Source organism: Petromyzon marinus, chromosome 19, assembly GCF_048934315.1.
Source record: "Petromyzon marinus isolate PM22_M1 ecotype Great Lakes invasive population chromosome 19, UKy_Petmar_22M1.pri1.0, whole genome shotgun sequence".
NCBI classification, from domain to species: domain Eukaryota; kingdom Metazoa; phylum Chordata; class Hyperoartia; order Petromyzontiformes; family Petromyzontidae; genus Petromyzon; species Petromyzon marinus.
The window spans coordinates 5843955-5871820 of NC_133685.1; the positions used below are offsets into that span (position 1 = coordinate 5843955).

The following is a 27866-nucleotide window of genomic DNA, read 5'->3' on the forward strand; positions in this document are numbered from 1 at the left end:
CGTGCACAATGCGATGGTATAACTGTGATGTAACTGTGGAGTCGTTTAATTGGATATATTTGGTACGTATATTTTAAACCGAGCCGTCTTCGGCAAGACAAAGTAAAACTACACATTACTTAATTCTGAGACTCTTAAAAAAATATCCGTATTCAACGCACTCGGCTACAATTAAGGATACTCAAATGAAGTATGTCTATAATCTATTGCGTTAATACACGGGTCTGTGTTTATTGCAATACTGTTTCTGCTGAACTGTAGCAAATGGCGTGTTCCCATTAGTTTAGTAATCACAGTGAAACTAGGGCTAATTGAAAAAAAAAGAGTGATTTGTGAATGAATTGGAGCATAGCATAGTTGCGTCAAACATCGCAATCGTGTGTCATTCCGAGAACACAGCGGCGAAGTTCCGAAGCAATTAAAGTCGCAATAGGCAGGACACCCACCACAACATTGCTCATTAATTAACGTGACCCAGTTTTTACACCATTCAGGAGTGAAGACATTGTCATAACGCCTCCAAAGCGTACGCTGTGAACGCTATGCCAAGTGCCGAGTTCTGTATCACCATGTGTGCCGGAGCATCCCACAGAGGCGTTGCTCGCTCGCTCTCTCTCTCACACACACTCCTCTCTCTCTCTGCGTTCACTCACTCGCTCTACCACACCACCCGCGATGACGTGTCCCGGGTGGGGGTTTTTTTCACCATTCAGAAAGTGGCACTACCCAAAACATTTTTTTTAATCTAGAAGTAAAATCATTAAAAATTAATCCTTTAAAACACAGTATTACTAATTTTTTGGGATGCTGGTGCGATGTAATTATTTGCAGAAATCGACTTGGATAATCCAAGGGGCGCCAGTTCGATTCGATCACCAGATGTGGTGGTTAAAATCAACGTTTTATTTTAATTAATCACCCGTCCACTTCTTGCGCTATGTCCACCCAGCAGTGTAAATCGGTACACCGCAGTCAAACGGCAGACACAGTGTGGGCACTTACACCGGGCAGTCTGACCGGCGTGGAAGAGTAGGCCAAAATAGCCTCTTTAATAGCTCTCGAGAGATCTCTCTAGTGGAGGACCCTTCCTTGTGAGAAGGCAATTGCAGGGCTGCGCCTTTTACCTTCGCTTAGAGTACAGAACTGTATTGTACTGTTGGAGTTATTTCTGCATGAGTATTCCAATCCAAGTTGGCTTGCTTGTTGAAGTGTAGCTGCAATTCTTGTCGATTTAACGTCATTATTGTTATGAATGAATTCTGTATTTCGTGACATTCACAGTATCCTTGGTGAATTTGCAAAACGCAGTCGTGGCGAGCAGTTAATCGGAACTCTTCATTGTTGAATGTGGACGGAAGCTGTCGAAATAGGTAATTTTCTTGTCTGCCCAAAATTAATCGGACGAAATAGAGCAAGACTATATAAACGAAACTGCAGGATGCGTTATGAAATGGAACTGCTCGTTGATAGCCTATGAACAGTTAGTCAACACAATTATGGTTCCTCGGCATTGTGACGAAATGCAACAAAGTACAGTATTCTTCTTTGGTTCTTTCGGTAAAGTCACGTAGAATGAGAATAAAATAATAAATTGATAAAATGAAATAACACAATAATATTCTCACGACGTTTTATTTTGACGACACCATCATTGGCCAAGCAGTTGTCTAAACGAGAGGTTTTTTTTTTAAATCGATAAAGACGCGCTTTGTGTTATGCTGCCCTGGTGCAATCCAGAGATCGTGTCCGTTCGATTCGATCACCCGGTGCTGCAGTTGTTACAACGGGCGCGTTTCTTCAGTCACCTCGCCTCTCGTCAATGTAGCAGGAAGTTATTTGCGGGGCTGCACCTGTGTCTTGTTCAGAGTATGCACGGTGCTGTCCTGCAATATACCGCCGTATAAATGTGTACACTGCAGTGGTGAGACAATCGACAGGATGCGTGCGGTGGGTTATATTGCGAGTACATACGTATGTTGAACTTATAATAATAGGGTTGTTTCCCTTTTTTCTGGCAACAAATCTGAAACCTTTTTACAAGGTTTCATGCTACTGCATTAACCGCAATACTTGCATTTTGACTGCAGGTATTGTGGTTAATGCAGACATGAATCATTGGAAAAAGGTTTCAGTTTTGTTGCCAGAAAGAAGGGGGACAGCTCTATTATTATATTTTGGTACTGGCAAAGGAGGTCTAATGATATGTAGAACTTCTTTCGCACCCTACGTAGCCAACCGTGCTAATCAAATGTCCGAGTACTCCTGCCTTTTAAAGACGTCTGGCCAGGATGGACGAGTAGGCCAAATAGGACATGCAGATACTCTCCAAACCTCTCTCTAGTGAAGGCCGCCCCTCTGACAGCTGTGGCGTTGGAAAACTAAAAATTTGCAAGGCTGCGCCTTGATGTACACATGCTGATAGAATCGCTGTTCTAGAGGTGGGTTGATTGTATTTCTTCAAGTACCATGTGTATTTAGTTTAACCACATGATAACTCGTGAGACCAGGATAGCTTAATTTCCAAAGTGGCCTGGGGCACCATAATGATTCTAATAATGCATCTCATGCTTATAGTATTTTATTTTCCTCACGTTGCCATTACTTGTATGAAAGATTTTCCAATGGAGAAAAAATTATGCAAAATCAAGGCTTATTTTAACATCAACAATTTATTGACCGAACACACGATGATTGATGGTGCATGCTACAATGCAATATTTGAATTAAGATCCCCAACCCATTATCAATCTTTTTAAAGCATGGATCATGAGATTATATTCTGCATGTAGAATTTTAATACCGTACTCAGATTTCAAAATTTGTCCTGATGTTTAATAACCCATGATAAAGTGTGTAGAAGATAACTCAAGTACAGATATATTAAATGGCCTTTGCATACTCTTTGGTTATTTCGGTAAAGTCACGTAGGTAGAAATAAAACAAAATAAATCAGGACGTTTCGGCAGCAGCAGACATCGTGGCTATCGCAATTTTCACCTGAAGACGATGCCTTGTGTTGCTTTTGAAACGTCGTGATTTTTTTGTTTTATTCCTACCGACGTGACGTTACCCGAAAGAACCAAAGAGTATGGATCCCTGCAGTCACGAAAGCTTCAAATCAAGATTGGCCTTTACATGTTTATCTGTGTGCTCAGAAAATCTATATCACGTTATTAAATGCTGCGTGAGCTATTGTATTTATCTGTACTGAAACAATATGGTAAGTCTTCTTTGGTTCTTTCGGTAAAGTCACGTAGAATGAGAATAAAATAATAAATTGATAAAATAAAATAACACAATAATATTCTCACGACGTTTCGGCCACAACACAAGCGGCCTTCCTCAGGTGAAGGGACGAGACTGTCTGGAGGACAGCGCTGGAGTAAAAAAGCCACGCTCAGAACACGACCTTTAAGCTGTGTGAGAAGAAGGTCGTGATCTGAGCGTGGCTTTTTCACTCCAACGCTGTCCTCCAGACAGTCTCGTCCCTTCACCTGATGAAGGCCGCTTGTGTTGTGGCCGAAACGTCGTGAGAATATTATTGTGTTATTTTATTTTATCAATTTATTATTTTATTCTCATTCTACGTGACTTTACCGAAAGAACCAAAGAAGATGAATCCTTGCAGTCACGAAAGCTTTAAATCGAAATATGGTAAGTTTCATCCAGAAATAAGTGTCATATTAAGTTCAAATAACATAACATCATATTGTAGAATATCTCATTTAGCGAGTACAGTGCTATATTACACAACATTTCAATATGGGGAACTGAATTTCGATTTAAAGCTTTCGTGATTGCAGGGATTCATATTCTTGGTTCTTTCGGTAAAGTCACGTGGAAGGTAAATAATAAAATAATAGTAAAAAATGTTTACATAATAAAATAAAATTTTCACGACGTTTTGGCCACAACGCAAGCAGCCGTCCTCAGGTGAAGAACAGCAGTGTTCATTAGGACGCTGTCTTTCCGACAGCTCTGTTCTTCACCTGAGGACGGCTGCTTGCGTTGTGGCCAAAACGTTGTGACAAAATTTCTTTTATTATGTTTTATTTTGTATTATTTTATTATTTCCCTTCTACGTGACTTTACCCAAAGAACCGAGAATATGAGGAACTGTTTTATTTGTTTACGGAGTATTACATACGTCTAAATAATTGGTGTTTAACGTTGAATGCATCTATGCATTAACGTGGAGTTTGAAGTTCACCATTAATCCATTCAATCGTGTTAAAAATAATCGAGGTATATTGATTTGTGTGTGTGTGTTGTATCTAATGAGTTTACGTGACCCATACAGCCACTAGGGGCCGCTACACTCACCGCAATTTTATTTAAAAAAATCAATTTCCAACGGGACAATTTATTCATCAAGTTCGGAGGGCTCATTGTGCAGTGTCCTAACTGTTACCCTACCACTCCCCACATTTCAAGAGTAGCTCCTGAATAAAAGTATCAATGAACTTACGAGACTGTAGGAAGCAAATTCGATCACACAATTGTTGCGCTTAGGGGCCGTCCATGAATGACGTCACGCGATTTTAGACGATTTTTTGACCCCCCCCCCTAGTCACACGACGTCACAAAAAGTCAGACCCCCCCTCAAATGTGACGTCACAAAGCTCTGCCCCCCCCCCCAAAACCATATTTCCATTTTGAAAAGAAAACATGCTTCAAATCGATTTAAGCTATTGTCATTGTAGTGCGTATTTAATGTGGCGCTGCACTCTGATGTTGAGGGAGAAAACATTTAATTAAGTAGAACGTGTTGTCTATATTTAATGAAAGTTGCGCATTGTGATGTGACGTCACATTTCTCAAACCCCCCCCCCCTCGTCACACATCGTCACAAGTGTCTGACCCCCCCCCCCCTCCCTCTAGGTGCGTGATGGCATTAATGGACGGCCCCTTTAAATTTCGATTTAAAGCTTTCGTGACTGCAAGGATTCATCTTCTTTGGTTCTTTCGGTAAAGTCACGTAGAATGAGAATGAAATAATAAAATAACACAATAAAATTCTCACGACGTTTCGGCCACAACGCAAGCTCTGTCGTCCCGACAGGTCTGTACCTTTCACCTGAAGACGGCCGCTTGCGTTGTGGCCGAAACGTCGTGAGAATTTTATTGTGTTATTTTATTATTTTATTCTCATTCTACGTGACCTTACCGAAAGAACCAAAGAAGCGGACGGCCCCTTATTGAAAGTGTATTAAATTAGACGAGGCAGAGTAGTGTGATAACGAAAAAAAATGTGTCTCAAACACTACGATGGTTAATGGCGCAGTCGAGTTCATTGCCAATCCTGCGGGTGACGTGCAGCATTTTAATCACGTGCAAAGGCACAGGATTAGCATTGGCTGTCCAGCAGGTCACAGAGCAGAGCTTCGCCCACTCCTTGTTTAATGCGCGTGACTCCCTACGAAAAATAACATCGACATGGGGAACAATTTCACGAGCGTTTACATGCATGCGTGTTGCACATCTTTCGCACCGTGCGTAGCCAACCGTGCTCATCGGAGGTGTGGGGGTAGGACAACAAACTAAACACAACAAATACATTCGAAAGAAATTAGTTTTCAATCTAGATGATTTAAAAGTGCATAGCTCCAGTGGCTTCCTAATAGCGGGAGGAGGGGCGTTGCAGACGGCCGCAGAAGCGCATCTAAAAGCGCGCGACGCAGCGACCGTGTTTGTTGGATGGCGAGCTGTTGCGAGAATGGCCGGAGTTTCGCGTGATGGTTTATATGCTCCTTGACGAGATAAGCAAAGTAGCGTGGTTCATTTGTAGCAAGCACTTCGTGTGCAATGAGTGCGACCTGACTGTAATCTGTCGCAGTGGAAAGGTGAGTGCAGCACAATGAATCTGCACAACCTAAGCGCGATTCTCAGCCAGAGCCCTGCTTCTGTCATGGGTTGATGTCTGAAGCAGTTCTGTCTCCCCCTCCCTACTCGCCGCTTCACCAAGCCACGGCCAGCATGGGGAAGTACGGTCACAAATCCCCATGTCTAACACAGCATGGGGAGACCTTAATCTAGCAGTGCATTGACAAAAGGTTGTAAATTATTATAATTTTCATTTAAAAAATTAGTATAGATACAATTTTGTAGATGTTTTTTTTATTGGCTTGGGTTCATGCCTCGAAGTGAATATCCTCGTAAACTGAAGATGCTAATTGAATTTCTCCATAACACAGGATTAAAATCAATGTAAGATATTAAATATACTGGAACATCGATTTGCATTGTTTAAAATATCTCCAAACTTGTTTTTAATTTACCTCTTAATTCTCGTTTAAATCAGCGTATATTACCTGCTATGGCATCTGCATAAGAAATATGGAAATTGGCAAAGAGGGAGCTGAAACGTGCGCAAAGAATTACGCAGAGGTGCTTGCTTGGCATTGGTACCTAAGAGACCACTTGGATCAGAACTCGATGGAAGGGAGGATAACCGGCGGTCGAGACACACGACAAAGTGGTGGCCAAAGGTGGGAAATCACCAGAGGGTGGCCATTCACCGTGGAGATGGAGCAATGGAATCAGCTCGTGCACAGAACCTCGATGTATTTTTGGATAACGAGACCATGAGGGATGACGATAGCAGTGGGAGGCCTTCACCCATTGGATTGTGGCTCATTGTGATGATGATGATGAAATCAATTCAATTTTATGGGGAAGCTATAAATTGAATTTTCTGCCAAAAGTATGGAATTGAAAATAAACATGGGAAAGCTTGGCAAGCTGAATGATGTGAAATGTGCGTAAAATGCACAGTGATGGAATGGTCAAGGTCTGCACAGGTCTGTGGTTGTCGTTACATTTGTACGGTTTATCTTGGCCAAAAGGCTCCTATTTAATGATTATTAAATGTGACACTCATGTGGAGTCTAGATGTGTGCTGAATTATACATTATGCTGTGATATCAGATACACAGTGGTCGTCACTTGCCTGCATTTCCAAAAAGCTTGCATCTGTATTGATGGGTAACCCTTCTGCTTGGTCACTCATCACTGCTGCTGAATCTGATCCCAAAAGATCATTGCGTTAAAAATAATTACAATAAAATGGATTACATTGTTCTCCATACTTGAAAGTCGTCTATTTTAGTTCCAAACCACACACCCTCAAATATTTAATTAAACTATGTGATAATCTTCAATGGCACAAGTGATGTTGCATTATATTTCTTTGCAAAGGCTGCGATGGTTGACGTCTACATTTTAATGCATGTCAAGTGGTGGAGTGATGCCACAGTGGTTAGGACACTGCATTGTGACACCCGTCTCCCTGAGTTCGATTACCGACCAAGGATTACATCGGTGACGAGTAATATCTGAACCAGTCTTGGGCACCTCCCATCAACAACACGCACTGACCAACGTGGTGAAGTATGGCCAAACAATCCCCAAGACCACATAGTATGGGAAAACCATCCTCCAGTAATGGAATGACCAAAAGGTTCAAATTATTTTGTATTATTATTATTCACAGGTATAGAGGCTAAATAACTATGTTTGCTTCTTTGTGAGTTTTCTACAAAGATACTGAATATGCTTTAACGTAGATAATTACTGAACAAATTAATAATTATGACTGTTTGGTTCTTTCGGTAAAGTCACGTAGAAAGAAAATAAATAAAATAATATTTTCTTTCTACGTGACTTTACCGAAAGAACCAAAGAGTAATTCCTGCAGTCACGAAAGCTTCAAATCAAACAATTAGGACTAGAAAACTGAAAGTCGGCACAAATACTGTATGACAACGTTTTATGCTTTCACCTTGGAAACGTGGGCCCTAGATAATACAGAGGTCGATTGGTTTTACTCATAAGGCAGTGTCAGCCGAACGTTCTATATTGCAGTCTCATGCTAAAGACTTAAATTGTATGAATCCATTCGCCAGTGAATCAAACGTAATCTCCCTGCAGTGGAGCGCAATAAACAATAATCTCAGAGCGGGGAGAGAAAGACTCAACAGACCAGATAGATAACGAGAGAGAGAGGTGGGAGGGGGTTAAACAGCTGGTGGGATCTTTAGCCGGGATTTAAAAAGTTTCCCGTTAACTGCGAGTTCCCTGACCTCCAAGGACCAGGGAATTCCAGAGTCTGGGCGCCGTTGGGACAAAAGTCCCCGTGGTCACCCCAGGGTTCGGTGCCTGGAGCGCGACTAGGCTGAGTAGGGGTGGGGGCACGATCGGTGGATCTCAGAGATCTCAATCGAGTGTTGCGGCTAGATCAACTCCTGGCTGTATGGCAGAGAAAGAGCTTTAAACCATTTAGAATCAGATTCAATCCTATGGCATGTTTTTTTTGCGATTGTGATGCAAAGCTCTCTGATGGATTTTCAGATTGTGTGCCGCTGCGTTGCACGGGGCGATGTCCACCGTTCATGAAAATCGAGCGAAACGTCGGACATCGTGCCGAATATATGCGGCTGTATTGTGCATAGTGGCTATTCAAAGGCTCGTGGGCTATTTCTCTAACACTCACCTCCGATCCACATCGAAGCCAATGGTGGTGTGTGGCTCACGTTTTGATGAATGGTGGCAGAACCCTAAACAACACAATCAAAGGCCAAGTAAAAAAATAAGCACTGAGATTACTTACTGGCAATTTAAAACATGCCAAGTTGACCAGTGAGGTACAACCAATGTACCCAGAGTTCACTCCTCGTGGTGTCGCTGACAAAACACAGATTCCTTATGGCCTTCTTCACCTGTATGCTCTATAAGTTTAACTTATGTGGCTCTAGCCTTGGGATAAGTTTTCTTGAAAATAATTTTTAAAAAATTATGAATTTGATATTTTTTCTTAACTATTAAAATAGGAATCCAGCATGGCCGATGATTATTCAAATTTGCATCCAGGCCACAAGGTGTCACTAGCAGTTTGGGTTCACAGTCTACGTGAACGCTGTCTTTATTCGAACTTTACCTCTGAAAAAGTTCGCCCTTCAAAGATGAAGACTTTTTTATCGTAAAGAAAACGTTTTTAAAGTGTACAAAAAATATTTGGTTGGAATTTCTAAACTCAACGTTTATTCAATTGTGGTTCATGGTGACCTTAGGGGCCGTCCATAAATGACGTCACGCGATTTTGGACGATTTTGGACCCCCCCCCCCCCTAGTCACACGGCGTCACGAAAAGTCAGACCCCCCCTCAAATATGACGTCACAAAGCTCTGCCCCCCTCCCCACCCCCCAAAAAAATATAAAACATGCTTCAAATCACTTTAAACTATTGTCATTGTAGTGCGTATTTAATGTGGCGCTGCACTCTGATGTTGTAGGAGAAAACATTTATTTAAAAAAAGTCTATTTAATTAAGTAGAATGTGTTGTCAATATTTATTTCAAGTTGCGAATTTTGATGTGACGTCACATTTCTAAAACCCCCGCCCCCCTTCGTCACACATCGTCACAAATGTCTGACTCCCCCCCCCCCCCCCCCCCAGGTGCGTGACGTCATTTATGAACGGCCCCTTAGTTCAATTCCCATTTCAACCTGCGCTGACCAGTGTAGTGAAGTATGGACCAAACAACTCCCATGACCGATATGTCATGGGGAATGCCTCGTACAAAAGTTGCTGGGCGGAAGACCAAAACACATAAATACACACAAGCAGCAGTAGTGCTTGTATTGTACGATGGCATGAAGACTTTATACATCCTGCCAGTTGGCCTGGAATGCAGCGAACCTCATCAACTTTTTAGAAGCTCAGCAGGCCCGAGCCTGGGCATGGCAATTGGAAGGGTTGGCCAACACGCGCGCCAGGTTGTTTTTGGCTGCTGCGCGACCTACGTGGGAGCACGGCAGGGGGCAGTGCGACCACATGCTTCGTTGTACTGCACTGCGCGTTGACGTCTGTGCTCTCGACCCATCCACCGATCCACGGTGGCCGTACGTGGCGAAGTATGGTCAAATAAACCCCCACGATCCGCACGTCACGCGAAGGCCCTCGTACGTCGAGCGTGCAAATATAGTACGCATCCCACAACGGAAAGATGGTTTTACATCATAATTTGAACCACAAAAAAACGTTACAAAAATTAGTATTCTATCTCTCGGCACTCGTGCACGGTAGCAAGCCAGAAAATGCCAAAACTGTTCAGAATACCCCGGTGTGATACAGTGCATTACTAAGGGGGAGCTATTAAGAGGACTAGTAAGGTCACGCATATTTGAGGAAATAACAATCGTTAAGGAAACCATACTCTCTTTCCTCTGGAAACCCAATCGCCAGCAGCCTCGCGCGCGGAGGTATGCACATATGCATTAATAATCGCCTGTATTTATACCTAGTGGGACCCAACAGTGGCTTGACAAAGGGCTGTGAAATTTGTATATTTACTTGAGTCGCATATCACTCCCCCCATTCGATTAATTGTCGCGATTCGGGTCAAGCGATTTGATTTGACAACCGATGTTTATGTTTCTTCTCTACAACCCATGGGTTGGAGCGGTGGCGTACAGTGGTTGTGTGTACTGTGCCGTGAGCCTCTTGTCCACCCGAGTTGGATTTCCCAGCCATGGCTGACCATCACCGGTGAGCGATATCTCAACAGGACCTGAGTCAAGCACTTCGAAGACCCACACTAATCAGCGTGGTGAAGTAACACAAACGATCCCATGACTGATACAGCAGTGTGAGAGGTTCCTTCATCCAGCAGTGGGTTGACAAAGAATTGTAAACTATATATCTTATGTCGTGCATACTTTAAAAAAGGTTTTGTCCGTGTAGATGTTTAATATATTATAAAATGTATGGCTTCTTTGTTCGGTATCAATGGCCATGTGTTTTGGGGTTCGGAGCAATGAACCAGCACGGCTGAGAACCTTCGTCCGAGTCCAAGATTTAGGCATCTGTTATTAAACCGGATTCTCAAGTTTAATGGGTCGTGGATCCTCAGCCTGGCCTTTCGATTGCAATAAATAGTTGAAGTGAAGAAGAGTGAAATGTACGCGTGTATGTTGAACTTTTTTTCACACCGTACATAGCCAACCGTGCTAATCGGAAGTGACATTGTTGATCCATATTCCAAATCTGTAACAGTATTCGTCGTGAAGACACGTTACTTTATACCCAAGCAAGGACTTTAGAATCAGCCTATATATGTGTATATATATTTCTTACAATTGCATGAATAGTTCTTCATTGCTTGAAATTGGAAGCTCTGCGTCGTGACGATAATTCTGCATGCAACTAACACAATCGCTTAGTGCAACTTGAAGGGCGAACTGTGAGCACCCCACAGAACGTGACTCATAAAGAGAGAGAGAGAGCGAGAAAGATATTTAATGTCAAATTAAAAATTCCAACTTTGCATAATTAAGGCAAATAAAAGGAAGTCAGCTGTGTTATTCAAATGCCGTCACTTACACTCATTGAGAAGTCATTGTTTGGACCATTCACTCTCTCCATTATCTCTTCCAACTTAGTTTTCAGATCCGTATTTTCCATTTCCAGCCCAGAAATCTGAAGAGGCACATAACAAATAAATGACAATTGCATTGGAAAACTACAAACTAATCACCTTGAGTGTGCCCAATCTTGTTAGATCTCGGTAGCTAAGCCTGGTTAGGCATGCGGATGTGAAACTGGCTGAAAATAACAGGCGTTGTAGGCTTGGGAGATTGCAGTATAAAAAGTTGATGGAACATTATTACCTCTAACGTGTAGGTTTTTACGCTTGTGCTATATAGGTCTCTCATGTATTTTTCGGTTCAGTTCCTGAAGAAGCTCCTAGTACGTGGGGTGAAACGTCAGACATCCTGCCGAACAACACGAGGTGCAACTCGAAAACACGGCATAGACTTACATTTTGATTTAAAGCTTTCGTGACTGCAGGGATTCATATTCTTGGTTCTTTTTTTTTTCAAATTTTCTTGCTGTGGTTTTCACACCTGATGATGATTGCTTGTGTTGCGGTCGAAACGTCATGAGAATTGTATTGTTTTATATTTTTATTCTTTTATTGTTTCCCTTCTACGTGACTTTACCGAAAGAACCAAGAATACGGCATAGACTTTAAAAAAAATGAATTTGTGCAGAGCTTTTACTATTTTTACCCCCTCATTTGCATGGGTTATACAGGATTATGGCATGCTATTGGTATACATACTAATATCGCACTCATTACACACAAGGTGCTTGCTCCAATGAATCACAATACCTTTGCTGATCTCGTCATGGCACATAAACCATCACGCAAACTCCGATCACCCTTTGGCCTCACCATTGAACAAAGACGGTCACCGCATCGCGCGGCGATTTCAGTTGCGCTCTTTCGGCCATCTGGAACGCTCTTCCTTGCAATATTAGGCCACTGGAGCTATGCACTTCTAAATCGTCTAGATTGAAAATGTATTTGTTTAGAAATGATTGTTTGGTTTAGCTGCTTGTCCTTCCCCCACACCTCAGAATAGCCATGGTTGGCTACGTACAATGACGCTGTACAAAATTAAAGTAGAAATATTGCTCTGGACGCTACAGTTTTCTCACTTGTGTCAAACACTGATTAATAGAATTGGCCAAACCGCCCTTTTCCCGACATTCCTGAAAACGTCTTGAGACTCAACAAGGCCATCCAGAATAAGTAAAGGTCATCATTAATTTACCAGAACGAGTTATAATTAAACATAGAAAAAGATGTCCTCTGCTAATATAACGCATCCAAATAGCTAATTTACAGTCAATGGGTTTATTTGTGTTTCCTTTAAATGATTGTAATGGAGGAAAGTGAAATGCAACAAAACATTTACAACTACTTTCATTATGATACAGTTGAAGCTGGATATCAGCTGGATATTGTGCTTATATCTGTAGTGTGCTTGTATCAGAGGTTGCTCTTCGCTTTCCCTCGCACCAGTATAACATAATGATGTGTTTCTTATACCAAAATTGGCTTACATATGTAAGGTGTGTTTATACGTATATGCTTATATCAAGCTTGTACTCTACAACACGTGTCCTCAGCCGATTTGTTATGAAGCAATTTCCAAAGTTTACCGAAAAGGCCCGGTGCTGCGTAGACTTTAGCGGCGTCTTTAAAAGAAAACTCGCTTCCCAATTATTCAATAAAATCGATTCCCCCGCCTTGACAGTTGTCCGGCTTGTTTTGTCTTTCGTATTTTCCGCACAGGCTGTCTGCGAGCGAGCGCTGATCCCGTTGCATCGGTTGTGCTTTCGTAATGCCATCAAGCAGCAGCAGCAGCAGCAGGAGCAGCATCAAATGGGATCTCACCCGTTTCACCAAAGTCGCCACGTGCTGCCGTGCCTCGACGTCACGCCCTCGGGACTTCAGGATGCTCAGATAAGCCAGGTCGAAGGCCTGCCCGATCGTCAGAGTCACCTTCTCTGCCTGTGGCCCCAAAAAAGAAAAAAAGACATGAGCGCGATCAGTGCCCGGTGTCCTTTTATTTAAACGGGGAGATGAAACATGGGCCCCCATTTGAACGCACGAAACTTGCCTATTTTACACGAGCGTGGCCTCTAGTGGTGACGATGGCAGTAATGATGATGGCACGAATGATGATGGGACTATTGCAAGTCAGTGGAACCGTAGCATGGTCAACAATGGTAAACAATAATTTGCCTTTTAGATGTTATATACGCGTGTTGAACTTCATTCGTATCGTACGTAGCCAACCGTTGCTAATCGGAGGTGCGGATAATGGACAACAAACTCAACACAAAAAAATCTGTTCCACGCTCTCGATGCATATAGAGTCCAGGTAAAGGTGGTAGAGGTGAAGCCCTACAATTGCTTGCTTGTGCAACTGTTGGCGGAAGGGCCCCCACTAAAGCGAGCCCTAAAGGACCCCAGAGGGTATTTTTGCCTACTCTTCTAAGCGGGCCGGACAACTTGGGAGAGTTTGGTGTACCCACATCGTACCCCACCGCATGCGATGATCTGCCGATCGACTGCGGACAGAGGAACGAGGATTTAAGAAACTTGCATTGTTATTTCAACTGCGAGTCTGACGCCTGGATTCAGTGCGCTTTACCATTACACCACGTACGCCAGTATCGCACATATATCAAGACAAAGATCACCCTATGGCCTTAGGCTGTTGGGGCAAGTGCAGTTAGCGAGCATCTATGAAGGCCGGCACGGCGCACGAGGGGGTGGGTGGCCAGCACCACGCCCGGCCGCTTTTGTCTCCCTAGTGGCGATGTTTGCACACTGCACCAGGTACTCATTTGAGGCTGAGTCGACTTAGAAAAGTCCCAGGACCGGTTCAGATGAATCGTCACTGATGTTGGCCATGAGCAGGAATAAAACTCGGGTGGCGGGTTTCGTAGAATAGCCCGCTAACTGCTACACCTGCGCTCCCCACTATATATATACACACACACAGTTCAGTACACATGAGTGAATATACTATTAGCTGTGGGTTATGGCTGCTCCAGCAGAAGTGGCGTGTTTATGGAGCCTAAGTGGACCAGTACGTACACATTTTTCACCCTCCAGTGCAAAGCACATGTGCTTTTTCCATTGTACGTTCTTGCAAACGAAAGTGCACACGTGACGATCGGCCTCATGGTGTGCGCAGAAGGAAATTCGTTCAAGTGGGCAGCTATGTAGAATTTCCTAAAAAGACAAACACACACGCAACAACCACATGGCCGCACTCAGCACAGTGTACACCGAGTGGAGGTATATATCGAGCGTCTATTTTTTTGTTACCGTTGATGTTTTTTTTTTCACGATAGAGAGCAAACATATCTGGGGACGTTTAAAAGCAATTTAGTCTTTGTTAAATTATGATCGTCAGCCAGAGCCAATCCACTGCTGGATGAAAGCATCCCCAATTCGGCTGCCACCTCTCGGAATCCTGCATTGCGAAAATCCACCCAGCACTTGCATTATCAGCTGATTTCATCGCTCCGTCCCCTTGGTTGACGTAGTCTCGGACAAACTCCAATTCTTGTTTGTCACTCCGTTATTACTCTTGACCATCGCCCATCATCTCTTTGAGCCTCGATGCGCCCTGTGCAAGCTCAACTTTATTCTCTCTCAATATAATTACGATATAATAATGTTTCGTTTCATGGAGCGCCGTTCATGCAAATTGCATCTCACAATCATTGATGAATCCACAGACAATATGGAAGGCAGCCAGGTGGTGAGCCAGCACCAATAATTCCCCAAGCTCTGCAGTCCCATATATATATGGATGTTTTCAGCCAATTAATGAGTATTTATACATGTAATTCCAAGCATGCACCTTTTCACGCTTCTTAATGCAGAGTAAAGTGTAGTATCGCTGTAAATTACAAGACATTTTACATTTGTATTCTTGCTACTCACTTTTGAAAGACAGAAAAATATATTTTTCCAACTAATCTAGAAAAGTCGCATTTGATTTTTGGCACAATTTCCGCAAGTTGTTTTTTTTTACCTCTTTTTCCAACAAAACATAGATTTGCCTCCGCTGTTGAAGCCATGCTGAAGCTGAAGAAAATCTATTTATCACCGCAATCATTTGTTTTTATTCTGTGGCTGACGAAATTTTTAAAGCCCCCTCCTCCCCACCCACCCCCCCCCCGTGTTTCAGGGCCAATTAATCAGTGCCAGAGCGACTCCATCTCTGGTAAAGTTGGATCACGGCCCTATGCCAATGCCATGCCTTCGTTTTGCAGTCCAGAAGTCGCACTCCCACCACCGAGATCTGCAGGAGCGCCTTCCGTAGTTTATGGCCCTCGGACCTTTTGATGAGATTCGCGAACTGAATGGGGAGGCAATTGGACACACACAAACGCGCAAGCCATAATATCGTGAATATTCACACGTTTTGGGGGGGGGGGGGGACAACAACAACAACAACCGCCTCTGTGTTAAGAAAAGCCGGCATGTGTGCAAGTGTGATACTTATGTGTAAACATCGCCACTGGGGAGACAAAGGTGGCTGGGCGTGGTGCTGGCCACCCACCTCCTCGTGTGCCATGTCAGCCTTCAGAGGTGCCTACTAACAGCACTTGCCTCAACAGCCTGTTAAGGCTATAAGGGGAATCTTTGTATTTGTACTTATGTTTAATGATGACTTGTAATGTGCAGCCCATTGTCAAACCACCGCTGGATGAAGTGTTCACCTGGCCGTATGTATGCATGTATGTTGAACTTTCGCACCGTACGTAGCCAACTACTACTAGGAGTTGTGGGGGGATGACAACAAACTAAACACAAACAGCAGCTCTAAAGAAATGAGTTTTCAATCTCGATCAGTGGTTCTTAACCGTTACTGCAGCCTTGCACCCCTTTGGTGCTCAACCGCTAAAACATGTTTAATGTTTATAATTACAGAGCGTTTGATGCAACAATTTAGATGTACTTACGCGCCTGTTCACTTAATTTGTGTTTCTGAAAAAAATCCGGCATGTCTCGCACCCCCCAGGGGGTGCGTTCACCCCAGGTTAAAACCCACTGATCAAGATGATTCAAAAGTGCATAAAGTTTCAGTGGCTTCCTGATAACAGCGTGGATCATGGGGGTTGCTTGACTGTACTTTTTCATGCTGCTCAGTGCGGGTTGATAGCGTTGGGGATTGGGGGAGAGTTGGGACCTGTTCAGTGACTGGCTGAGCAGGTCTTGTTTTTAACAGCTACAGAAATGCTTGCGGCCACTTAAGGGTACCTTCAGTTTCCTTACTGCACCCTCAACAGCTGGCAGACCTTTGGGCTCTTCCACTTCATAACAGCCAAGGAACTGTGGAAGAACAAATTGAAGACAGTGAATATGAGTGAGGCGCGTGTCATGCTTTCTTGTTGTGAATTTTGCGATGACGGGGTTTCGCTAACAGTGATGATGTTGCAATGGGTTTTGTTCTAATGAGGTCGTGAAGTTGCTTCATGTTGACCAAAAGCTATGAAATTGGCGAAGAACACAAAGCTATCAACAAAGCGTTATATTCAAATTACTGCTAGATCGTAGCAATTAAATGTGGCATTCGATAAACATCGACAGATATTGAAGCTACTCGCGGGTTTCTACTTGAAGATGTATGAATAGAAGTGTGTTCGATTTATGAAGGGATGTCTGACTCTATCTTGAAGCTACGTTTCAGGAGCATCCTGCATTGCGATGTTTGCCCAAATCCATTTGTGAGTGTTTGGCTTGTGGGAAAAAAAAAATTGAGTTGACAGGTGGAAAAGCAAAAACATGCATAGGAGGAGATAACATTCGACATTCCGCACAGATGGACTCAACCCAATTGCTGTGTTGGTATGTTTTGGCCACGCCACAACCCAGGATTACTACAATACCTGGTATTCCCAATCAATCATCCATCCATGTAGCTTAGCAGCTCAACCCTGCTCAGCATCTTGACATCTGGCAGTTGGAAATATAACTTGACGGTTAAGTAAACTGTCAAACTCACTCAGATTGGGGTTACGTGCCGCAATGTCGCCCCCCCCCCCCCCTACTGCAATTTTTTTCGCAAGACCCTCGTGAAAAGTTTCTTGAGAATCGGATTTTCCGGTTAAACAAAGTGTGACAATACATTTTTTTCTATCTAAGGGGACTTTACCGAAAGAACTAAAGAGTGTGGATTCCTGCGGTCACGAAAGCTTCAAATCCATATTGTGACAATACACATGAAGAGCCCTCCGTCAAATTAGTTGCATCAACATGGGGCCTTTCTTGCCAGTATGAAAGTATCACGATGCTAAATGCTCCTGTTTGATATGTAAACTCCTTTGTCAAGGTGCCTCACTTCTCTCACCCAGCTTAAAAGACACTACGAATCTTAGCAGCGTTCATTGAAGCTCTGTCGTCCCGACAGTTCTGTTCCTTCACCTGAAGAAGGCTACTTGTGTTGTGGCCGAAACGTCGTGAGAATTTAATTGTCTTATTTTATTTTATTATTTTATTCTCATTCTACGTGACTTTACCGAAAGAACCAAAGAAGATATAACAATAGGTTTTACGCTTTCTGGAAATAAAACAGGTGTTAAGATGTTCAAACACAAACATAAACCTTTTTTTGCAAGACAGCCTTCTTTTAGGGCCTCGTCTCAACCAGTGTTAGACCAGAGAATGCCAAAAGGCCAACATCAGTTGCACCATTGGTGATCAGTTGGTGGCATGTATAATAAAACAAATACACGAAACGTAATGTATTATACTTGTGTTTAGATAATGGAATTCCTGACATTAATTCACCAAGGTAATGTGTCGCTGGATAATCAAATGTTTAACTACCTTGACATTGTACGAAACGAATCCATCAGTGAGTAACTCAGGTCTGTGGATCCATGGTTTATCTGCAACACAAAGTGGCAAACATTAACACAAAACTCATTGCCAGGCATGCAAACTCAATATTTAATGAGAGCTATACAATGCTACTGCGTGCCTGATCTTTCATGGCTCATGCTGTAAAGCCGTCTGAATTCGTCATGAATTTAGTGAGTGCCCTGAAAAGGTATAGAATTGCTGAACAAATTCCAATGTTACAGCTCTCCGATGTATTTTCGGGTTGTACCGCGCGATGTTTGGCATGATGTCCGACGTTTCGCTCCACGTTCCGGGAGCTTTTTCAGGACCTGAATTCAGGAATTGAAGAAGCTCCCAACAAGTGGAGCGAAATGTTGGACATCATGCTGAACAACACGCATTAAAACCTACAAACGCATCGGAGAGGGGCTTGAGAGGTTGATACTTTTTAATTTCACTGTTTTGCTGACTGGGCAAACAATCATTGCACTGCAAACACCCAAAGATTACATTCTTGTTTTAAAATCTGACAATTACAGAAAATTACTGTCCAAAACATTTGCAGAATTTCTTTTAAAAGTATGGAATTGACATAAACTTTGGGTAGTTATTTGCTTGTGCATTAGGCTGTAAATAAAGTGAAATTGCCCATTTATCCAAAGAGTTGTTGCAATAATTATACTTCAAAATTTTCTTAAAATAAGAGTTTGTTGGTGGGTAATTTTTGTGCGTAAAAATGTATAGTATTTGACAAATGTTGGCAACGTTGTAAAATGCATTTACTAACTTGTTAAACCTTGATGAACACAAACCACCCATAGACAGATTTCTACATTGGCTAAAACTTATTCTGTGAATAAATAACCCTTTAAATTTTAAGTGTAAAAACATAGCCAGAGTATTTATAATACAGCGGTACAATGATGCATGCATCGAATCATCAAATCATGTCGATTCTTAAGCTCACAATCGTCAGGAGTAACGGACTGTATCGCTGTGATGTCTCCTTCGTATTTGTGGATCGGACATTGTATCGTCATATGTTGTATGGTCTGTTCTGGATGACCAGCTCGCAATACATGTGTAACGACTCTGACGGCGAAATAGTAAGAGCCTCCCGACCAATCACCGTGGAGGCCTCTTTCTACCAATCGGAGACCTTTATTTATTTTCAAATAGCTGCCAGACAGCATATTAGCTTGGGGTCATTTATCGGTCATTACACATGCATAGAATCAATGTTTTATTCCGATTCGCACATGTTGCATACAGTATTCTGCACGATATGCAGCAAATAGAATCAGTTGGAGGAAGTCCATAAAGGCCACAATGAAAGCTATGCGTATAGTCATGTGATAAGGAGAAGCGAGGAAAACGCTTCACAAACACAGCAATCCATAATAATGCAGTTTTTTTTGGGTTAGATCGCGTAAATATATAAATGTGTCGTTGAACCCGCCACCACCCGACAGCCAATTAGTAAGAGTTGTCACGTAAACAGTTATTGGAGAATCATCAGCCACGCTCAATGTACTGAATGGATTAAGGCCTTCCCTGTCGCCACCTCGTATGACCTGTGATGCAACAATCCACCTAACACCTATACCCGTGCTGATTTAAGCCACTACATCTCCCCAGTGGACGTTTCAACCCTGGGCTGCAAATCGTCATTATTATTATTGACAATCAGCCATCATCCCTGACAGCGGCGTGTCCTGCCCAATCCCACTTACCCTTCTTTACGCTTTGAATTGCATAATTTAGTCTCTATATGTTCTGTAATGAACGTATTCCTTTTTTGTATCTCTCTATCACAACATTACAATCCTCACATCTATAAAACTGCACAAACACTCTAAGGCTACACACCTCAAAATGATTGACATGAGCACACACGAAACCAGTTGCTGCATCTGCATTCCAAAATTGTCCAATGACCTATTGGCATTGGCATATATTTATAATATTTATTAACTTATTATGGAGGTGGTCAGGTGCATTAATAGGTCAGAGCACTTAGCTGGGTTTCAATCCGGGCTGATTTGTTGGTTTGAATCCAGGCAGATTTTTGGTTTGAATCCAGGCTGATTCTGGGTTTGAATCCAAACTGATTCTGGGTTTGAATCCAGACTGATTCTGGGTTTGAATCCAGGATGATTCTGGGATTCAATCATGGCTGTGATAAAGCTGAGTTCTCAAATTGAGTGAGTTTATGATATCAGCTTGGTCCCCAATGACTGCACCAAAACCCACCACAATAAATATGACTGCACTTAATTTGACTGTCCATTCCATCTCTTTGGATAAAAAAGCCCCTTTTACTGTCACGTGATTAACAGCCATCTTACTTGCAGAATGGGTGGGAAGGTGCTGCTCTGTACTGTGTGGAGGAAAGGTCAATTGAAGGCTTTCAGAGGTGGCTTTGTGCTATCTGCTTCCATGGGCAATTCTCTACCATGACGGTTTGCACTGCTTTATGAAATTTTCTAAATTCATTCTGTATCTAATAACATGGCACGAATAGCACAATTAGGATAAAATATGAGAAAATGCATACTTTTAATTGTTATAAATGGAACTGACCATCCTGGGTTCTTCCTATAATCAGCCACTGTTGCTCGTTGTTGCTTGCTGAGTGTCGATAGGAAGGGTGCAGATTTTGACAGTGTCTGCAGGGTGATGGCCGTATATGTCAAAAGCAAATGCCACCCACTTCCTCTTCCAGACTGCCTGACATTCAAAGCATTACCCTTGAGGCACCCTTAGAATAAACATGACATTGTGTTATTAGCAGAAATAAAAAAGGTGGGGCCAAAGCCAAAAAATTGAAGGACTAAAATTAGATTGTGCTGCTGAAATTTTGTTTTATTTTGAATTTCTCAGAAAAGCCATCTAAGTCTGGGTTGGGATAGCGCCTCGTGGAAGGTTGGTGAGCCTAACCAATAATGACATTTCTGTGAGTTTAAGATACGCATTTAAACAAAACAAAATGCCATTAATGTCTTCCGTTGGGATGCTTTTAAAGCATCATTTGATAACATCGAGTTCTTATAAAATAATTTCACAGGGCATAATCAGCTGGCCCGGTTTCGTGTGGTTAACAGTCATGCCATACCATTATCCTTTTTAAAATAATTTCAACAGAGACGTGGAAATTGTTAATTTCATTAACGAGGACCTATGACGTTTGCTGTTGTGATGTTTAAATCTGCATTTTGACCAATCCGTTTGATTTTCGTGACATTTGATGTTTACAATATTGAACTCTAATTATTATTTTTTTGCACAGAAGCTGTTTGCTGTTATCATGTATTGTTTTGACTCGGGTTTCCCTTGACAAAGAGACTTCTGAACAGGGTTGATGCACTGTGTTGAGAGTTCCGTTAGGAACTCTTCTCATGCCTTGATATGGAAAGCACAAGTGGAATGCAATTGAGAAGAATTTGTTTTTTAATGCCCATGTGAAATGCGATTGTCAAACTCACTCGTGCCGTGGATCATCTTTCAATAAATGACAATGAAATTAAACTCACCGCATTCATCATAAACACTGCCTTACGACACACATATTGTATAGGAGACTGACAATCTGACCCTTCAGAGCAGCGATAAATAACAGATGCATCGATTGAGTGTCTAGATATCCAAACTCATGCATCAGCTGTGGCTCATTATGGGTAAATGCACAAATGTATACATCGTTTAGGTATCTCCACATACAAATACACCTTATCATGTTTTAGTATATCAGCCTACTGTTGGATCTTCAGTTCAATATTATCCAGCAACATTTGTTTTAAGCAAGTAAACACTTTGGTTGGATTCGGGACCTGTTAACGCCCGGGACATTTGATCAACGTTTTACATGTGAACCTTTATTCTTCAGAAGAATAAAAAAACACATGCATAACCGAATTCATTTTGTTTAGGGAAATGAAAGCAAATGGAAGAATTGGTTTGTTATAGCATTGTTCGTACTTCGCTTCACGTGTAAATAATTACATGAACACGTGTTACAAATAGATAACATGCAATATGGCACCTTTATTCACTTGGTAAATGTGACTCATTGTGGAATATTTTTTTCTTCAAAGCATCCTCTTCTTTCGTCTGCTTTGATAACGCAGCCTCCCCCACCTGCAGAACAAAAGGCTATTATTTCACCATTATGTCCAGCAAAGGGGGGAGTGGGGGGGGGGCACAGTTTTTATTTTAGTGAGTCATTTCATAAAAATGACTGCATGTCAATCAGCTGACCACACACCACACACCCAATGCCTCATCAAGCCCACGCGATCTTTTCATTGTAATTTGTGGGATGCTACTCGCATCCCAAGGACGCCTGTTTATGTCAGTGTGCCGTGCGTGCTCTCAGCATGAGATTATCCCGTATAAATAAGGCAGAAATACAGCAGGAGGGCCACTTAACAAAGTGTCAAGGCAAGTGAACTTAAAACAAAATATTTTGTCCGAGCGTGGGTGGACTGCAAAAAAGCAGGGATGTTGGATAGGAGGTAATTATCCAGAATGAGTGGTGATGACTGACTAATTGCCTTCGTTAATGTAATATTTTTAATTTGATTTGGCCCTTAATTCAGTAGCTGATAATATTTTTCAAAGAAGGAAACAAAACCAAACCTTAATTTCGTGTCTCCAGGACGTCCGTATTTTGTATGCGATACCGTGTTACAGTGAGGGAAAAAAGTATTTGATCCCCTGCTGATTTTGTACGTTTGCCCACTGACAAATAAATGATCAGTCTATAATGTTAATGGTAAGTTTATATGAACAGTGAGAGACAGAATAACAACAAAATCCAGAAAAACGCATGTGAAAAATGTTATAAATTGATTTGCATTTTAATGAGGGAAATAAGTATTTGACCCCTCTGCAAAACATGACTTAGTACTTGGTGGCAAAACCCTTGTTGGCAATCACAGAGGTCAGACGTTTCTTGTAGTTGGCCACCAGGTTTGCACACATCTCAGGAGGGATTTTGTCCCACTCCTCTTTGCAGATCTTCTCCAAGTCATTAAGGTTTCGAGGCTGACGTTTGGAAACTCAAACCTTCAGCTCCCTCCACAGATTTTCTATGGGATTAAGGTCTGGAGACTGGCTAGGCCACTCCAGGACTTTAATGTGCTTCTTCTTGAGCCACTCCTTTGTTGCCTTGGCCATGTGTTTTGGGTCATTGTCATGCTGGAATACCCATCCACGACCCATTTTCAATGCCCTGGCTGAGGGAAGGAGGTTCTCACCCAAGATTTGACGGTACATGGCCCCGTCCATCGTCCCTTTGATGCGGTGAAGTTGTCCTCTCCCCTGAGCAGAAAAACACCCCCAAAGCATAATGTTTCCACCTCCATGTTTGACGGTGGGGATGGTGTTCTTGGGGTTATAGGCAGCATTCCTCCTCCAAACACGGCGAGTTGAGTTGATGCCAAAGAGCTCCATTTTGATCTCATCTGACCACAACACTTTCACCCAGTTGTCCTCTGAATCATTCAGATGTTCATTGGCAAACTTCAGACGGGCATGTATATGTGCTTTCTTGAGCAGTGGGACCTTGCGGGCGCTGCAGGATTTCAGTCCTTCACGGCGTAGTGTGTTACCAATTGTTTTCTTGGTGACTATGGTCCCAGCTGCCTTGAGATCATTGACAAGATCCTCCCGTGTAAATCTGGGCTGATTCCTCACTGTTCTCATGATCATTGCAACTCCACGAGGTGAGTTCTTGCATGGAGTCCCAGGCCGAGGGAGATTGACAGTTCTTTTGTGTTTCTTCCATTTGCGAATAATCGCACCAACTGTTGTCACCTTCTCACCAAGCTGCTTGGAAATGGTCTTGTAGCCTATTCCAGCCTTGTGTAGGTCTACAATATTGTCCCTGACATCCTTGGAGAGCTCTTTGGTCTTGACCATGGTGGAGAGTTTGGAATCTGATTGATTGATTGCTTCTGTGGACAGGGGTCTTTTATACAGGTAACAATCTGAGATTAGGAGCACTCCCTTTAAGAGTGTGCTCCTAATCTCAGCTCGTTACCTGTATAAAAGACACCTGGGAGCCAGAAATCTTTCTGATTGAGAGGGGGTCAAATACTTATTTCCCTCATTAAAATGCAAATAAATTTATAACATTTTTGACATGCGTTTTTCCGGATTTTGTTGTTGTCATTCTGTCTCTCGCTGTTCAAATAAACCTACCATTAAAATTATAGACTGATCATTTCTTTATCAGTGGGCAAACGTAAAAAAATCAGCAGGGGATCAAATACCTTTTTTCCTCACTGTTCCTGCATGCACATCATAGTGCATTAGAAGTGGGAGGGAAATGCTAGAAAAACAGAGGGCACATTCTTGACGTGAAGCTTTCGTGACTGCAGGAATCCATATTCTTTGGTTCTTTCGGTAAAGTCACGTAGATAGAAACATAATATATCACGACGTTTCGTCATCGCCTGATGACGATTGCTTGTGTTGCGATCGAAACGTATGGTTCTATTACTTTTTCTACCTACGTGACTTTACCGAAAGAACCAAAGAGTAGAGGGCACATTGTCTGACGCCACAACAGACAAGAAAATAAAAATAAACTTAAAATAAATGTAGATGCGAAATTGAAGAATGAATCATTGAAGTCCGTTTACAGATAAAGAAAATTATTAGAAAATATAGCAGAAAACACAACGCAAATAAATGCGTGCACACAAATATGACACATTGTGTGTGTGTACATTAAATTTTTCTTCAGAAGAGCCACGGAAGCTGATTAATGCTAACATTTCTAAAGAAATGCAATGTAGAAAGTCCTGCAATGTTAACATTGTACTGCAGGGGACAGTCATACAATACAGAATGCAGATTCCATCTTCAAAGCAAGAATATATATCAGTTTAGCTCGTGAAGAAGTTTTCACGAGCTAAACTGAATTCTGAGCAGCCACAATAAATTATTCACTCAAAATACCAATTGAACAGCTCACAGTATTGCCAGCATGGTACTCTGTTGAAGATGCATGGGCACGTGAAGCCCCCTTTTGTCAATCCACTGCAGGATCCAGACCTCCCGACCCCATGCGGGATCGTGGGGGGTTAGTTGACCACCCTCCACCAAGCGTGGCTTGATGAAGGGCAGGAGGCATGAACGTGGGAGCAGAGGAAGTAAACTGCACAGCAATTGACTCTTTCTGCGCTGCCCTCTGCTGCCCGGCTGGTCACCCCGCAGCAGCCTATGACGCCTGTTCCATGCACTGAAAACAATTAAGAGATTGGCCATTAAAGCACGGTACGACGAAGGCTCAGCCCTCTAAGATCCCGCGAGATCGAGCACATTCGAGGTGATATGGTTACGGGTGGAAGGCTCGTAACGTGTATTCATTGACTGCTGCGAGTTTCTCATTAATTATCTTCGACGCCCGGTTAAATTAAAGTACAGACGCTCGGGTAGATAAATAGTCAGTATCGCTTCTGAACTTTGCTCAGAAAACTGTGCTTTGGTTTGATAACGTTATGACCAACTTGCACAGTGTATGGTATTGGCGGTTGTTTCATAAAGCGGCGTTATATGCTGTCATAGAAATGGTGTGAACAACTTCTGAGATAAGCATCACACGTTCAGGGTGGCCAGGTGGCTCAATGGTCAGAACATATCAAAACAGAATATTGATGTATTCTGGAAGAATCCGATGAGCTACATATAACGCTCTTTTTCACAGATGTCCACTGAGATCCTTTGCTTGATTCAGATTTTTAGCTGCCCGTGGTTAAACGAGGTTCTAAAATCACAAGTGACTGCAAATTAAAAAAAAACACACTACATTAAATTAATGTATTTATGTTGAACTTCTTCGGCACCGTACGTAGCCAACCGTGCTAATTGGAGGTGCGGGGGAAGGACAACAAACTAAACACAAAACGCAGTTCTTAAGAAATTCGTTTTCAATCGAAAATAAATTATATTTCAATGCATGTATCCACACACACCGGAGGGGAACTCTTTTCCACACACATTTATACGTGCCATGCACGTCCCGATTTTAGTACAGCATCTTGAAATGGCGTTGCATATAGAGAATGCAGAAAATTATTTATTTTTATTTTAAAAAGATCACTTGAAGGAGTCTCAGACGTTATTTGACATCTGCTTCTAAAGACCATTCTCAAACAACATGGGTGCCCAGCTCTGGGAGAATTTTAAATTGTTATTGCAGTAAGTCTCGTAATATGACATTGATGATACATTTTTTTATCACATTATGGGAACAAAAACATGAAAATATATCTATTTTTTATTCACTCTATCCACATTCAGATGTTACATATGGTTTATTCGATAAACTTGCAAATTCTGCATACAATTTACTGTTTATTATTTAAATTCTGAGTTTCGCTTGGAAAAAAATTCAAGTAATTATCAGCCTCACTTGTTATTTAGAATGGTTTTGTGGTGGTGGTTGTGGTCCATAAAATAATACATTTAATATATTTTTCCAATAATTGCCACCAACACTTATAATCCTAAGAGGAATGCATATTATTAAAATTAATTGTGCCTAAGATGTATATTCAGTGATAATGGGTTGCGAAATATATGCAAAAGATAGTGTATGTGTGTGATTGATGAATTATGTATGTATTTTATGAATAATGCCTTGGTTTTTTTCTCTAATAGTTAACACATTTTAAGTACAAAGTTAATTATTACAAATACATATTCTCTTGGAAAATGTATGCCACCCACGCAAACATTGGAAATAATTTATTTTAAATGAAGGCATTGTGATTTTTTTAAAGTTTTGTATAATTGTTGCATATTGAAACTGTATGATTATTTTACAGAACTTATTCCCAAAATTCGCTCCTTTGCATAACATTAAAAAAAAATCTACATGGTTTAGATTGCTTGGTGGTGGTGGATACAGATGACTATATTCCGAGACTATGGAGGAAGCAAGGGTTGGGGAATAATACAAATATTTCACAACTACCTTCCCGAGGCCGTCGAGGTATGTATGAATGTTGAACTTCTTTTGCACCGTACGAGCCAACCGTGCCAATCGGAGGTGCCATACCCTAGCTCGCCAGGAGAAGGCAGTGCAGTAAGTGGCCTCATCGCTGTTTCCATTTGCATGGGGATAGAGTGTTGCCCCCTCACACGTGTGGATTTTCTCCAGGTGCTCAATTTTCCTCCAATATATATAAAAACACTCATTATTAATTGGCTTAAAACATCTTAAAATGCAAACCAAATATAGCAGGACCCGCCAGAAAGAGAGTCAAACGACTCAGTTTAGCTTTCCTGGTTATATAAGTACATTATTGGGAACTTCATTTTATAGTATGAAAAGATGAAGAAGAGATGTTGCACAAGAAATGTATATAAAGTCTTTACTGCAACATGTAATTTCAGTTAATTCTATGAAATAATAGTTCACGTGTTTCTAGGGTAATATAAACATTTGCAAACACGACAGAAAACAGACATGGCATATGCTACATTTCACGGAGAAAAAAAACTATTTACTTTACCTTTTGCAATGCTGCCAAAATTCTGGAGACGTTTGCACCCACAGTAGAGCTGTTATTCTCATGAAAGCTCAGGGAAAATGTGTTTAATACCCACCCCAAATTGTTTATTAACCAGTGT

The 27866-nt window shown here is 41.9% G+C and overlaps 1 protein-coding gene across 5 annotated transcripts; it reads right to left on the bottom strand.

Moving 5' to 3' along the window:
* Window positions 1-1629: 1629 nt before the first annotated feature.
* Window positions 1630-27839, bottom strand: LOC116943896 (PTB domain-containing engulfment adapter protein 1-like). Of its 5 annotated transcripts, none has more exons than XM_076068101.1 (11): window positions 27749-27839; window positions 22264-22358; window positions 18207-18268; window positions 16638-16709; window positions 15634-15732; window positions 14453-14594; window positions 13245-13357; window positions 11381-11476; window positions 8492-8555; window positions 6950-7023; window positions 2651-5416 (listed from the first exon to the last, which is right to left on the bottom strand). In XM_076068101.1, the coding sequence occupies exons 2-11, from the start codon at window positions 22289-22291 to the stop codon at window positions 5348-5350; spliced, it is 819 nt and encodes a 272-aa protein (XP_075924216.1). In that variant the 5' UTR covers window positions 22292-22358; window positions 27749-27839; the 3' UTR covers window positions 2651-5347. The 5 variants fall into 5 exon arrangements, with proteins under 5 accessions (XP_075924217.1, XP_075924216.1, XP_075924213.1 ...); XM_076068098.1 differs by having other exon boundaries at window positions 13245-13361; window positions 14457-14594; window positions 27749-27838; XM_076068100.1 differs by lacking the exon at window positions 27749-27839 and adding an exon at window positions 22860-22962 and having other exon boundaries at window positions 13245-13361; window positions 14457-14594.
* Between the last annotated feature and the right edge of the window lie 27 nt (window positions 27840-27866).

Bases quoted from the DNA above. Each gene is read 5' to 3' on its own strand.
- LOC116943896 (XM_076068101.1), bottom strand. From the start codon at position 22,291: ATGAGTCACATTTACCAAGTGAATAAAG. The intron at 13,358-14,452 runs GTACTGGTCCAC...GGCCACAGGCAG, and splicing joins GGAGGGTGAAAAATGTGTAC to AGAAGGTGACTCTGACGATC. The intron at 5,417-6,949 runs GCAAGTGACGAC...TATTTTTCGTAG, and splicing joins CAAGCTTTTTGGAAATGCAG to GGAGTCACGCGCATTAAACA.